This window comes from Dendrobates tinctorius, unplaced genomic scaffold (assembly GCF_039654945.1).
Source record: "Dendrobates tinctorius isolate UK_male_01 unplaced genomic scaffold, ASM3965494v1 ptg000171l, whole genome shotgun sequence".
NCBI classification, from domain to species: domain Eukaryota; kingdom Metazoa; phylum Chordata; class Amphibia; order Anura; family Dendrobatidae; genus Dendrobates; species Dendrobates tinctorius.
In genome coordinates, this window is record NW_027361838.1 from 17487103 (window position 1) to 17502199 (window position 15097).

At 45.6% G+C, this 15097-nt stretch overlaps 1 protein-coding gene across 5 annotated transcripts in view; it reads left to right on the forward strand.

Annotated features, from left to right (window-relative positions):
* Window positions 1-15097, forward strand: part of ARHGAP28 (Rho GTPase activating protein 28) — a 220369-nt gene that overhangs the window by 193291 nt on the left and 11981 nt on the right. For all 5 annotated transcript variants that reach the window (XM_073550932.1, XM_073550935.1, XM_073550934.1 and 2 more), the window contains 2 exons: window positions 3909-4036; window positions 13840-13898. In XM_073550932.1, the coding sequence (XP_073407033.1) occupies window positions 3909-4036; window positions 13840-13898 (187 nt within the window). The remainder of the gene's footprint in view (window positions 1-3908; window positions 4037-13839; window positions 13899-15097) is intronic.

A 15097-nucleotide genomic window follows, 5' to 3' on the forward strand; every position in this document is an offset into this window, starting at 1 on the left:
GGTGATAGCTTAGACAGGGCTCCCACTAGGAATTACGGGGCCCCATACTGGCAATATTTTCGGGGCCCCCTTGAGACTCCGCCCAAGATCCACCCCAGCTCCGCCTCCACCCCTCAAACTGTCCACAGTCCAACTGCTCTCTCGGAAAATCTCCACTTCTCACGAATCACACATTAACAGTTCCCATCACCAGATCACACATAGCCAGCAGCTTTTGTTTTGGCCAAAAGTTTTTTTTTAATCTGCCACCACGACAAGGTAGACTCTTTTAGCCGGGCCCTACTCTACTCTAATCTATTAAAAATTTGTTAAAATGTTCAATACAATTTAGGTATATTTTTATTTATTTTTCAATTTTTAAAAATGACCAATAATATCACATCCAAAGGGACAAATACCACCGCACCATTACCAGACACAATATTACCACCACATAGTGACCTACAATACCACATACAAGGAACTAATACAGCCACACCATGACCAGACCACATGTTACCACCACAGTGACCGTATAATAGCACATACAAGGGACAAATACCACCACACCATGACCAGACCACATGTTACCACCACATGATGACTGAATACTACAATACTGATCAATAATAGAAAAAAAACAATACTATCACCATAAGTGCCATTATACACTGGAAATCTGTACTTAGTATGCAGTGTCTGTGTACAGGTAATATAGTGATCACTTGTGACATTATACACAGGAGCTCTGTATATAGTGTCATTGTAAAGGAAATACAATGATCACCAGTGACATTGTACACAGGACCTCTTTATATAGTGCCAGTGTACAGATAATACAGTGATTACTGGTGACATTGTACACAGGAATTCTGTATATAGTGTCAGTGTACAGGTAACACACTGACTCACCAGTGGTGTCTCTATGTGAAGTCCTTCATCTTCGCTTTTCATCTTCATCCAGCACAGACTGCCATCACGTCTTCCAGCCAGGGCTCGTCTCTGCAAGAAATAACACAGTTATCTAGAGCTCTGCTTGCAGAACACATTACTTAATTTTTTCCCAACTTCTACACTACACCAGATGAAGAAAAAAAGGTGACATAGTGTCGCTCTGCAGAGTAAAAGTACCGCCCCACCATTTAAAGCAATATCCTCAAAAAAATAATATAAATACATCCTGGCCCCGTGTATCTCATTCCTGGCTCCAGCCATATGTTCTCGCATCCTGACCTAATGAGTATCCATTCTGCCCCCATATGATCTCCCCATCTTGCCCCATCTGTCCCATGATCCTGACTCATCTGTACCAAGATCCTGCCCCATAATCCTGCCCTATCTGTCTCCATCGTATCCATCCTGCCTTATGATCTTGCAGCATGTGTCTCCATCCTACCCCATGACCCTGCCCCATCTGTCTTCATCCTACCCCATATTCCTACCCCATTTGTCTCCATCTTGCCCCCATGTCTCCATCCTGCCCTGTCTCCATCCTGCTCCTGTGTCTCCATCCTGCACCATATGTTTACATCCTGCCCCATGTCTCCCTTCTGTACCGTGTGTTTACATCCTGTCCCTTGTCTCCATTCTGTCCCTTGTCTCCATTCTGTCCCTTGTCTCCATTCTGTCCCTTGTCTCCATTCTGTGCCATGTCTCCATTCTGCCCCATGTCTCCATTCTGCCCCATGTCTCCATTATGCCCCATGCGTTTACATCCTGCCCCCATGTCTCCTATTCTGCCCCCGTGTCTCTCATTCTGCCCCTTGTCTCCCATGCCTCCCATTCTCTCCCATGCATTTACATCCTGCCCCCATGTTCCCATCCTGCCCCCCTGTCTCCATTCTGCCCCGGGCTTGCCGCTTTCAATAAAAAAAAACAAAAAACGCTTTGTCCTTACCTGGCCACGGTCTAGCGCCGACATCCACCCCAGGCATTTCAGAGCGGACATGCCGGCAAATGACAATGATGTTAGCTGACAGCCTCCGAATGGCCGGTGGCTTTTAACTATTGCCGTGCGGGCGCACACGGCAATAAAGTTTAATTGAATCTGCGTCACGGATGCAGGTTCAGTTTCTGCATCAGCAAAAGCCTGCCGCTAGGTGAGCAGATGAGATGGGGCCTGATGCTGGCCGCCTCTGATCATCGGGCACCATACGCCAGTCAGGGCAGTAATGCCCTGAGGGTGTCCCTGAGCTCAGATGGTGCTGTACTATTCGGCTTTACAATTCTCCCTGCTCCACATTATAGATTTGGTTTACCATATAGGCTTATCTAGTTTGTATTCCTCCAGCGTGTATAATAATGAATATTGCGCCATAGGTTATATGCTTCCCTGTCCAGACCCTATCATTTGGGCTCTTTTAAAAGTCTATTACACTAATCATTTTCCCTGTGACCATTATGCATTTTGATTGTAATTGTACCCAAATATAGAACTTTTACAGCTTTTCTAGAGCGTATCAGACTTTTTAAAGGGATTGCCTCCTGTTCATAAAATGGGTGAAATTGCAAAGTGGTAATAAAAAAACAAGTAACTTTGTAATTTGCCTCTTTTTAACAATCCTCTCCCTTCTCAAAAACATTTTTTAAAATTTTTTATTTAATTCTAAACACCAGTGACCGATCTCAGCACTTCCAACCTCTTTGATACAGAGCTCGCAGCCAGATTTATTGCCTCTGCACTCTTTTGATGTTTCAGTGGTAAAACGTCCTCTGCTAGCAATATCAGACAGCTCACAGTGTTTGCCAGTAGGGCAGCCATACAACTAGTCTGAACTGTTTATCATCAAGAGAGTACCGATCCCTATGAAGCAGGAAGTCAGGAGGCTGAGGAGTGGTGTGCTCTTGAAAACTAAAGATGCGGCAACTCTTTAAGTTTATGCAATGTACATTGAGAAGTATGTGCTTCTTCATAGTGCTGAACGTGATTTTTATTCATTTTCCTCATGCATATTTAGTGAAGACTAGTGATGAGCGAACGTGCTCGGATGATATCCAAGCATGCTCGGGTGCTAACTGAGTGACTTTTGCCTGCTCGAAAAATGTTTGAGTCACCACAGCAGTATATCTTGCGGCATTTTGATAACTGCAACATATGCAGGGATTGCCTAATAAACAGCGAGACATGCAGCCACGGAAACTCGAACACCGAAGACAGTCGGTTAGCACACAAGCATGTTGGGATAATGCCTTATCCCAGCACATATCACTAGTGAAGACCTTAAAAGGAATCTGTCACTTGTAAAAATGCTATTCACCTGCAGATATGGGATTAATCTTCAAGTTAAAAGCATTCTGAATCTGCCCGACACCAGCATTTGGACTCCCACTGCCGGGAGGCAACTATCCTTCTGCCACTACTCTATGTATAGCGAACGGTGGGTGTAACACTGGTTCCCAGCCGGCCCTAATGCTGAGCTGCTGTCAGTCAGTGCCGGGAGCGCAGTTACAGCCGCTATTCTCTATATATGCAGCGGTGACTGAACCTCCGCCAGTGTACAGTGTGACTGTAACTAGAACGCTACCAAGAGGAATAAGGTTCATTTCCTCCCAGCAGTGGGAGTCTAAGTGCTGGCGCCGGTCAGGCTCAAAACACTATTAACCTGCAGATTAACCCTATATCTGCAGGATAATAGCATTTTTTTTACATCTCAGGTTCTCTTTAAAAGAAGCTTTATAATTGATCATGTAATATATCTTAGTAAATTCCCAGCTTTGACCACACTTTGCCTTTTTTATTCACCTGTGTTTCCATTTAAGTCCCACCATCCCCATAGTAAACCGGGGATCTAAGGAAGCCAGTATTTGGGTGTTGCAAGATTTTCGTGTTTGATTTAATTTGTACTACATCCATCATCACCTCTAAGCCCCCGAAGAAAAGCCGTCCTGTGTTGTGGTTATCACAGCTCTGTCCTGCCTTTATATTTCAGCACTGTGATGTACCTGAAGGAGTGATAAGAGTCTATGCTCCATTGCACTCAAAGGTTTCCATGGCAATCCAGCTGAACAGTCGGACAAAAGCCAAAGACATCCTGGCGCGGTTTCAGTGCGAGAACAGGTGCGGTGGTGATCTGTCCCTGTGCTTCCTTCCTTTTACGTTTCTTTTATACTATACGGTCGTTTTGCCATTTTTATGTCATAAGATGATATGTTGCCTTTTTAGTGGAATATAATCGGATGACTATAGAATGGAAACAATATCACATGAACCTACTAAGTGCCTTAGACAGAGGACCTATCCCATAATATTGAGGGTCTTCGTGTTGCATGTTGTGGTTACATGCAGTAAAGGCCCCGTCACACACAGCGATCTCGCTAGCGAGATCGCTGATTTTGTGACGCCACAGCGATCTCGCCAGCGGCATCGCTGTGTGTGACGGGGATCAGTGACCGGCCCCCCTGCCGGGTAATGCTGATCGCGCTCCATCGTCCTGGGCCATTTTTTGATCGCTGGTCTCCCGCTGCCCAGCATGCATCGCTGCATGTGGCAGCGGGAGTCAAACGATCAGCGACGCTGCACGCTGGTTTCCAATGTAAACATCGGGTATCTAAGAGCCACGCGGCTCGCTGGTCCTGATCGCTGGTGGGGCTGTCTATCTGACAGGCTGATCGCTGGTGAGCTAACGATGTCCCAGCGATCCCATCCATGTCGGATCATTGGTGGGATCGCTGGGACATCGTTATGTGTAACGGGGCCTTAAGGCTAAGTTCACACTGGGTGTTTTTGTTGTGTTTTTTTATGCTAATTTTCAGCTGCATTTGACAGTACCAGCTATGTCTATGAGATTTCAGAAATCTCGTGCACACACACTTTGGTTTTTCATCATCAGGATTTTGTGCTTTGCTTGTTTTTTTGGACATAGAGCATGTCACTCCTTTCAGCGTTTTTTTTCAACGTTTTCACCCATTGAATTGAATGAAAAACACGCTGAAAAAAATGCACAAAAAACGCCGCAAAACCAGCATTTTTACAGCAGCTTCTTTCCTGCCAACCACTCAGGTTTTGCTGCAGAAAAAAACGGCGCAAAAATGCCCCCTGTGAAGTTTTATTTTTTTTCCAGAAACAGCTGTGGTGTAGTGATAGAGGCTACAGAGGTGGCAGGATGACTGCCCAAATAATCCTCTGTGTAGTCAATGATTTCAAGCTTGCAAAAGAAGTCTTTCTCGAATCTATCTACACTTTCTGTGCAAACATTTCTCAACCCAGAAGTTTGGACCTGCCTTTTGCTCCCTATTTGGAGGCTTCAGAGTTACTTCTAAGCCCCTTTGACAATAACTTACATTTAGACAAATTACCAGTCTGGAGCTGCCTCTCTTTAATTGAATAAAATGGGCAGTCACGGACTGGGAGGTCTATGGCCATGTTACATAAATATACCAGGATGTTTATTCAGCATGTACCACAGACATTCACTTCAAACATGGAGTTTGTAACCATGAAGGGAAATAGTTCTGCACAAGAACTGGATGAATTAGAGCAAAGGAAAGGGCAAAAGTATTTATTTTAAGGAGTAACTAAACGTTCACTTTTTTGAAAATTTTTATACGCCATGGAAAGATATGAAACTTTGCTAATCACTTTATTGAACAATTTGTCTTCATTCCTGTGATAAAATTGCTTGTAAGTGACTTCCAAACCTTTGCTTTTCCTAAGGCTGGAGTCACACTAGCGAAAAAATCGGATGAATGCAATGCGATAAAAAAAATCGCATTGCATTCGTCCCAATGTTATTCTATGGTGCAGCTCCCATCATCCGATTTTTATTTCAGAACGTTTCCTCGGACCGAGACAATCGCAGCATGCTGCGATTGTCACCGATTTTCGGATCGTACTCGTCAATGCAAGTCTACGGACCACAAGTGTGACTTGCGATAAAATCGCAAGACTTCTCCAGGTCAACAGGAACAGGCATCAGGCATTGGCATTGGATGTCAATTGGATGCTTAGATGCGAATAAAATCGGTTAATCGCCGGAAATTCGGATGACAGACGGATCCCTGGACAAGAAACCTTTGTGCAATTTCGTACCTTAAAAATTGGACCGATTTTTTAATCATTGTGTGTGACTTCAGCCTAAGTCCATTTGTCTACATTTATCTGTATTGATTTGAGAGCATATGCATTTGTAGTACAGATAATGGCAGTGAAAGTGTCAGCACCTGTCACCTCCTCTGAGTGTTGTCCATAGGTTATGCTAAAACTGGCTGAGTGCTGTGCATGTTTTATCGGCCCAATGTTATACTATGGGTTAGTGCACATCTGTGATTATTGCATGAGAAACAATTACAGCATGGTGTGTTTGGTTCTGATATTTGGATTACACGCACTCATACAAGTTTTTGCATGCGTGTGAAATACCGGACTGCACTCGGATGTCATCCGTATGCAGTCCGGTGTACGCTGACTGAAACAATGGAGAAGATGGAGAAATTAAGTTCTCCATCTTCTCCACATCTGTGATGCGATTCTTTCATGCAAGTGTGGCACCCCAGAGGGTTCAGTCACCACAGAGGTACTGCACCTCATCCTGAGGTGTGGTATTACGCTCTCAGGTAAGGAGGGAACATCACCCAGAACCACACACTTGCATCCATCATCAGATCTCTCAGTCGATGGGGAGAGCTGTGCAGAGGGTGTGGGTGGAGAAAGTAGAGAAGGGAGAGGAGTCAGTGAGTGGTATGCAGTGGTCTGAGAGACCAGAGGGACAGTCTAGAAGGGGGGCTGAAGCTGGGAGCAGCTTGTCCCCAGACTACAGAGAGTGAAGTGGAAAAGGACAGAAGATAGTGAGAGGCTCCAGAGGTGGAAAGGATAGTGAGAGATCCATCCGTGGGGCCCGCATCCACCGGCATGGTCGGTGGAGGGACCAGGTCGCAGTTAGAGGGCCGGCCCCAGCTAGTGGAGAAACTAAGGACTCGCCTAGCAATCCGGAGGCGGTAGGCATTGCAAGTGCTACAGCCCCATCTGTTATGATTGGGTCACCGAGGAGGAGAGCAAGACCAAGCTAAGCCACCGAAAACCAGAGAGGTTGGTAACTAAGCGGATTGCAGACCCCTGATCCTATACACACAACTAGCAGTAGCCGTGGAGCGTACCTACGATGATCCTAGACGCCTCAGCACAGCCAGAGAGCTAAATAAGCCTAAAGCAAGAAAGGGGAAATCTAAACTGCCCCAGAGCAGACCCCAAAGGAATAGATAGCCCCCAAACATATATTGTCGGTGAGACAAGATGAAAACACAAACGCAGGTAAGAAAATAGACTGAGCAAACGATGGGGCCCATACTAACAAGTCAGGACAGGAAAGGAAAGACACTGTCTGCAATCACGCAAAAAACCCTGCAAAAAATGTCCAGCACGTCTGATAGAAAATGTCAGGATCTTGACAGCACCAGCGTGCAGCTTCCGCTGAGCAGGGACTCACCCGCACTGGAGGGGGCCCGGGGTCAGGTACAGCCGGAAAGTACAGATGCACAGGACCTGTGTATGCTGAAGTTAGCAAGCAGTCACAGGACCTATGGTCACGTGACTGCAAGGGGGCGGGGCTTAGCGTCCTGATTTCAGAGATGGCAGGACACTATACAAAAACTCAGAGTCAGGCAAAACCGAGGTCATACCCAGTACGGGCAAGCGAGGTACAGGAGGGATATACAGATGGGAGGTCAGACAAAGCCAAAGGTCATACACAGTACGGGCAAGCGCGGTACAGGAGGGATATTCAGGAGGATGGTCAGACAAAGCCAAGGGTCATACACAGCACATGCAAAGCAGGTACAGAGTCAGCAAACCAGAGACGTAAACCGTAACAGAGCAGGGTCAGAATACCCAACAGACGGACAATGATTGGCGTGACGCACGGACAGAGCAGCGTCGGACAAACTCAAATAGGAGTATAAGCGACAGGGGACGGCATCTCCTCTGAAGCTAGAAAAACCCTCCCCAGATCCACAGAGAGGCTCTCAGAGTTAACTCCTTCACCACCTACCCAAAGCCCAAAACACACCATGACAGAAAAATACTGAAGTCGCACGACTTCACCCACTATATCAGCACTCTAGTATATTCTGAAAGCAGAGCAAAAAGAGGCCAATCTAATAAGGGACAAAAACAAACTGGCACAAGCAGTAACATATGGATGAAGATTCAGCACTGCCCCAGCCGGAGCTGGCTGACCACACAAAACTGAAATAGACAAAACCAGATCAAATGTGAACAATAGCAAAAGAATACTTAGCTGAGCATAAAGGGACTGAGCTGGAAACTAAGACCTCAGGAGGCAGGAAAAAATCACCAGCAGGGATAGAGGGAGACGGCTGTATTAAATCCAGACAGAAACCCCAGATATCCAATCGGCCTCCTCATTATCAGGTGGCAAGCCTCTGTTAATCAGATCAGTTCCATTACCTCCAGTAACCACCAAAGGGAGCCCAGAAAGAGAACTCGCGACCCCTCTGTCAATATTACCAGCTCCACTACCTTCACTAATAACCAGAGGTAGGCCAGAAAGCGAATTCACAACAGTACCCCCCCTTGAGGAGGGGTCACCGAACCCTCATCCACGTCACCATGCCGACTAGGATGGGCCCGGTGAAAAGCACGAACCAATCTATCGGCATTAATGTCAGAAGCAGAGACCCAAGAATTATCCTCCTGGCCATAACCCTTCCATTTGACCAAGTACTGGAGTCTCCGTCTAGCCAAACGAGAATCCAATATTTTCTCTACCTTATATTCTACGTTGCCTTTAACCAATACAGGGTCAGGAGGCACTGCCATAGGAACTACTGGCTCCACAAACCTCTTCAACAGAGATTTATGAAACACGTTATGGATCTTAAACGTAACTGGAAGAGCCAATCGAAAAGAAACAGGATTAAGAATCTCCAAAATCATATAAGGTCCAATGAAGCTTGGCTTGAACTTTGGAGATGCAACTTTCATAGGAATTTTCTTTGACGACAACCAAACCATATCACCCACTTTAAACCGGGGACCAATGGTCCTATGCCAGTTGGAAAACCATTGGGCTTTTTCCTGAGAAAGGGACAACTTATCCACCACTTGGTCCCAAATCTGCTGAATTCTCTCTACCACAGTGTCCACACTTGGGCAGGTCGAAGATTCCACTTGCCCTGAAGAAAATCGAGGATAAAACCCAAAGTTACAGAAAAAGGGCAATATCAAAGTGGCAGAACTAGCTCTATTGTTTAGCGCGAATTCGGCCAAGGGCAAAAATGAGACCCAGTCATCCTGATCAGCAGATATAAAACATCTCAAATAGGACTCCAAAGTCTGGTTTGTTCTCTCAGTCTGCCCATTGGTCTGAGTATGAAATGCAGAGGAGAAAGATAACTGAATTCCCAGTTTGGAACAAAAAGCTCTCCAACATCTGGAAACAAACTGGACTCCTCTGTACGACACAATGTTCTCAGGAATCCTGTGCAACCGAACCACCTGTTGTAAAAACAAGGGCACCAACTCTGAAGAGGATGGCAACTTTGGGAGTGGTACAAGATGGATCATCTTAGAAAATCTATCACAAATCACCCAGATAACAGTCATTCTCTGAGAGACAGGAAGATCGGATATAAAATCCATTGAGATATGGGTCCGTGGCCTCTTGGGCACCGGCAGGGGCATCAACAACCCACTAGAACGAGAACAGGCTTTGTACCGAGAACAAGTCCCACAGGACTGCACAAAATTCCTGACATCACGAGATAAGGCAGGCCACCAAAATGACCGACTCACCAAATCTCTGGTACCAAAAATACCTGGATGACCAGCCAATGTGGAGCAATGAATTTCAGACATTACTCTCTTCCTCCACTAGTCAGGGACATAACATTTTCCCATAGGGCAACGTTCAGGTTTGCCACCTGAAATTCCTCCAGGGCACATCTCAAATCGGTTGAGATGGCGGAAATAACTACCCCCTCATTTAGAATGGTAGTAGGCTCGGTCACAATAAGAGAATCCGCAAAGAAACTCCTAGAAAGGGCGTCCGCCTTAACATTCTTAGTGCCCGGAAGAAAAGAGACCACAAAATTAAAACGCGTGAAAAACAAGGCCCACCTTGCCTGTCTAGGATTCAAGCGTTTGGCTGATTCAAGATAAATCAAATTCTTGTGGTCGGTGAGGACCACAACTTGATGTCTAGCTCCCTCCAACCAATGTCTCCACTCTTCAAATGCCCATTTCATGGCCAACAATTCCCGATTCCCACGTCATAGTTACATTCAGATGGGGAAAATTTTCAAGAAAAGAAGGCACAGGGATTCATTTTAGAAGTCACCGGATCTTTTTGGGACAAAACGGCTCCTGCACCAATTTCAGAAGCATCTACCTCCACCTGAAATGGGAGTGAGACGTCAGGTTGTTGTAGAACCGGAGCAGAAGTGAATCTCCGCTTAAGCTCCTGAAATGCCGAGACTGCCTCTGGAGACCAATTCACCACATCAGCGCCCTTTTTGGTTAGATTAGTCAGTGGTTTGATAATACTAGAAAAATTACTTTTTACGTTTGTTCAAAAGGCGGCAACGCCTCTCATGTAGTTTTACGTTCACGTAAACGCCGATCAACTTGAATGGCTAATGACATAGAATCGTCAAGACCAGAGGGAACAGGAAATCTCACCATAACATCTTTTACGGTTTCTGCCAAACCCTTCCGAAAGAGAGCTGCTAGGGCATCGTCATTCCATTTAGTAAGGACCGCCCACTTTCGGAATTTTTGACAGTATAACTCTGCAGAATCCTGACCCTGGTTCAATGCCAATAAGGTTTTCCCAGCTTGATCAATAGCATTAGGTTCATCATACAACAACCCCAAGGCTCGCAAAAATGCGTCCACATTAGTCAGAATAGGATCTCCAGGTGTCAGAGAAAAAACCCAATCCTGGGGATCGCCGCGCAGCAAGGAGATGGCAATTTTAACCTGCTGCACAGAGCTCCCCGATGAGTTAGGCTTCAAGGCAAGAAATAGTTTACAATTATTCTTAAAATTCAAAAATATAGACCGATCCCCAGAAAATACATCAGGAGTAGGGATTTTTGGTTCAACAGCAGATGATTGAGCGAGATAGGCGGAAATTCCCCGCACTTCAGCAGCGAGCTGCACAATACGATCAGACAATTGCTTAATCTCCATAAAAGAAAAAATCCTCCTACGGCCCCAGAGAAAAAGAGGAAAAAATATATTAAAAAATTCTGACACTTTTTTTTTTACAATTCTTTCCTTCCTTTGAGTACCCTAGGGTCTGCGGTTTAGGCTGGTGATTCTGTCATGATTGGGTCACCGAGGAGGAGAGCAAGACCAGGCTAAGCCACAGAAAACCAGAGATGTTGGTAACTAAGCGGATTGCAGACCCCTGATCCTATACACACAACTAGCAGTAGCCGTGGAGCGTACCTTCGATGATCCTAAACACCTCGGCACAGCCAGAGAGCTAAATAAGCCTAAAGCAAGAAAGGGGAAATCTAAACTGCCCCAGAGCAGACCCCAAAGGAATAGATAGCCCCCAAACATATATTGTCGGTGAGACAAGATGAAAACACAAACGCAAGTAGGAAAATAGACTGAGCAAACAATGGGGCCTACACTAACTTGACAGGAAAGGAAAGACACTGTCTGCAATGACGCAAAAAGCCCTGCAAAAAATGTCCAACACGTCTGATAGAAAAATACTGAAGTCGCACGACTTCACCCACTATATCAGCACTCTAGTATATTCTGAAAGCAGAGCAAAAAGAGGCCAATCTAATAAGGGACAAAAACAAACTGGCACAAGCAGTAACATATGGATGAAGATTCAGCACTGCCCCAGCCGGAGCTGGCTGACCACACAAAACTGAAATAGACAAAACCAGATCAAATGTGAACAATAGCAAAAGAACACTTAGCTGAGCATGCAGGGACTGAGCTGGAAACTAAGACCTCAGGAGGCAGGAAAAAATCACCAGCAGGGATAGAGGGAGACGGCTGTATTAAATCCAGACAGAAACCCCAGATATCCAATCGTCCTCCTCATTATCAGGTGGCAAGCCTCTGTTAATCAGATCAGCTCCATTACCTCCAGTAACCACCAGAGGTTGCCCGGAAAGAGAACTCGCGACCCCTCTGTCAATATAACCAGCTCCACTACCTTCACTAGTAACCAGAGGTAGGCCAGAAAGCGAATTCACAACACCCATCCATACACATTCACTGAAAAGCCAGACCTATAGGATCCAGTGGTCTGACCAACGTCGCCCGATAAGATCTGAGTCTGCTTGCTTGGGACACTGTGTGTGAAGATGCAGGGCAGGAGAGGTGGTATCCAGCATAGCGAAATGGCCAGGAAAGGAATATCTAAAGGGGGTTGTGACACGGTGTACCCCAAGTTACCTGATAGCTGTCTGGACCACAGACCCTGAGGACACAGCACCCCTGCTGGGAATTGTAACACCCAACTGTGAGTAAAATCTGTGAAGACTGCACACTGCTGTGTCCTCCAGTTTATTGCTATGTCACTTGCCCTGCACTACAACCACCATCATCACCATTTATGACACCATAACTGCCCTAGAGAATAGCTATGCCTGTGGAGAGCTGTACCAACTCCGCTGCATCACAAACTACCCCAGTGGACTGAATCAGCAGCGTTGGCTAGCATCTTACTTGCTGAGTACCACAGGTGGTGTCACGAATCACTTATAAACTTTATTCCCCTTAATCCCCATTTTTCATTGGATGCCCAGGGCCCCGGACCCAGTTACTGCTGCCGTGACACATCCCCTTTAAGAACTGATCAGCCCGGTACCGAGTATCCCCATAGCCCTGGCGGGTGCTCCACAGGCGAATCAGATCACACTCATATGACACTTAGATCAAACTATGACAGAGTTTGAGCTAAGTTTTATTAATCATCCCGATTCTCTCACATGAGAGAATATACGCTAGTGTGAGTGAGCCCTTATGAGAACATTCTAATGCAGTAGCTTATCTGCAGAGATAGTGTGACTCGGGTGCTGATCTGACCCACTGCAATCATCTGTACTCAAATGAGCATATTCTTATATCATAACAGCTGACAGCAGTCAAATGGGTAAAAAGCAGGGACTTGAAAGCCACTTATATACGTTCTTTGCTGTGTTCCTTTTTTACAGGTGTGAAGATAAATCTCTTAAAAATGCGATTTGCAAAGCTTCATAACTTTCCGTGGACAAAATTATATACAGTATATAATTAAATATAATTTATATATTATGTTTAGCTACTCTTTCACTGTTCACAAAGGGAACCTCCATGGTGACTGGTATTGCACAACTATTTCTATGTTTGGGGTCCTGTTCTATTATTTGTGCTAAGTTTTAATTTCTTATAGATAAGTGTCATACCTTACCTAGTTCATGGACCACAATGTAGAAGGCCAACAATATTGACTAGCAGACTATGAAATCTCATATAGGTATACTTCATTGTCTGACCAAATTATGGTACATTTTCATTGCAGCTGGTGATATTATATTTGGTAGTTTTTTACTTAACACTAATTTAGTATTTTGTCTATTTGCCCGTAAACTTGGTGCAGATATTGCTGGTGACATCTGGCTTTCTCCTTATATTTAATTAACTGAGAATCTTTCTTGAAAGCCATATTCGTTATAGTAATATTAAGAGAACCAACAATTTTATGCCAGAATGTCTGGTTAGAAATCTGGAACTAATTAGTAGTACTCTCCAGAGAATACAACATAGACATGCCAGCAACAACAGCTGGGGCCAAGAAATCTCAAACAATAGGCAGTTTTACATAGTTAGAATGAAAGAAAAACTACTAGATGTTTCTAATCAAAAACCTAAAATGTTGTTTTACTTTTCAGCCATGGCACTTCGGATAAATCACTCAACCAAAGTTTATATGAAATTGGAGGAAACATAGGTAAGAATGATTTCCTGTTGATTTTATAGAGTATGATGCCATATCTGTGTTGACAGAGCCATAATTATTGTCTACAACGTAAAGGGCCTTTTACACATAGCGATATTGCTAGCGATATCGCTAAAGCGTCACCGATTTTGTGACGCAACAGCAATATCGCTAGCGATCTCGCTACATGTGACACTTACCTCCGACCGCCCCCCACCCCCGCTGGATATCGCTGATCACGCGAGATCGTCCTGGTCCATTTCGACGAGCGACGCATGGACGCGGGCGGAAGTCGTCATCATCGCTGCGTGTGACAGGTAAGTAACGACCGCCGAGCTTCACTGCATCGCTGGTGAGATCTGCCTGTTTGGCAGCTCACTAGCGACCATTTAGCGATGCACAAGCGATCCTGACCGGGTCGTATCGTTGTCGGGATCGCTGGTGCATCGCTAAATGTAATGGGACCTTAAGAGTCCAGGCTAAATGCGGTTACCCTAAAAGGTTCAGTGCTTAGTCCCAACCATTGTGTTGCATATCTTAGAATGCCATCTATATTGTTATTTGGCAGCTATATTTTATGGGAGTCTAAAGGCCCCGCCACACATAACGACTCACCAGCGATCCTGACAACGATATCAATGTGTCAGGATCGCTGGCGAGTCGCTACATGATCGCTGGTGAGCTGTCAAACAGACAGCTTCACCAGCGATCAGCACAGTGACGCCAAGCACGCGGCGTCGCTGTGTTCGTTGGTTACCAGCGCGCTGATGCAGAAAGCTGGTAACTAACGTACACATTGGGTATCCAAGGGACGCACGTCCCTTTGATACCCGATGTGTACGTTAGTTACCAGCTCCCTGCATCAGCGCGCTGGTAACTAACGTACACATCGGGTTTCTATGGGGCGCATGTCCCTTGGATACCCGATGTGTACGTAAGTTACCAGCTGATTGCTGGTCTCCCGCCAGTCACACGTAGCAAAGCGTGCTGGCCAGCGGGAGAACAGCGACCAAAGAAAAGTCCAGGGCTTTCCTACAGCGATCAGCGATACCGGCAGGGGGGCCGGTCGCTGATCGCTGTCACACACAGCGATCTCACTGGTGAGATCACTGTTGTGTCACAAAACTTGTCACTCAGCAGCGATCTCGCTAGCGAGATCGCTATGTGTGACGGGGCCCTAACAGGACCCCCTGCCTTCCAACCTACCAACA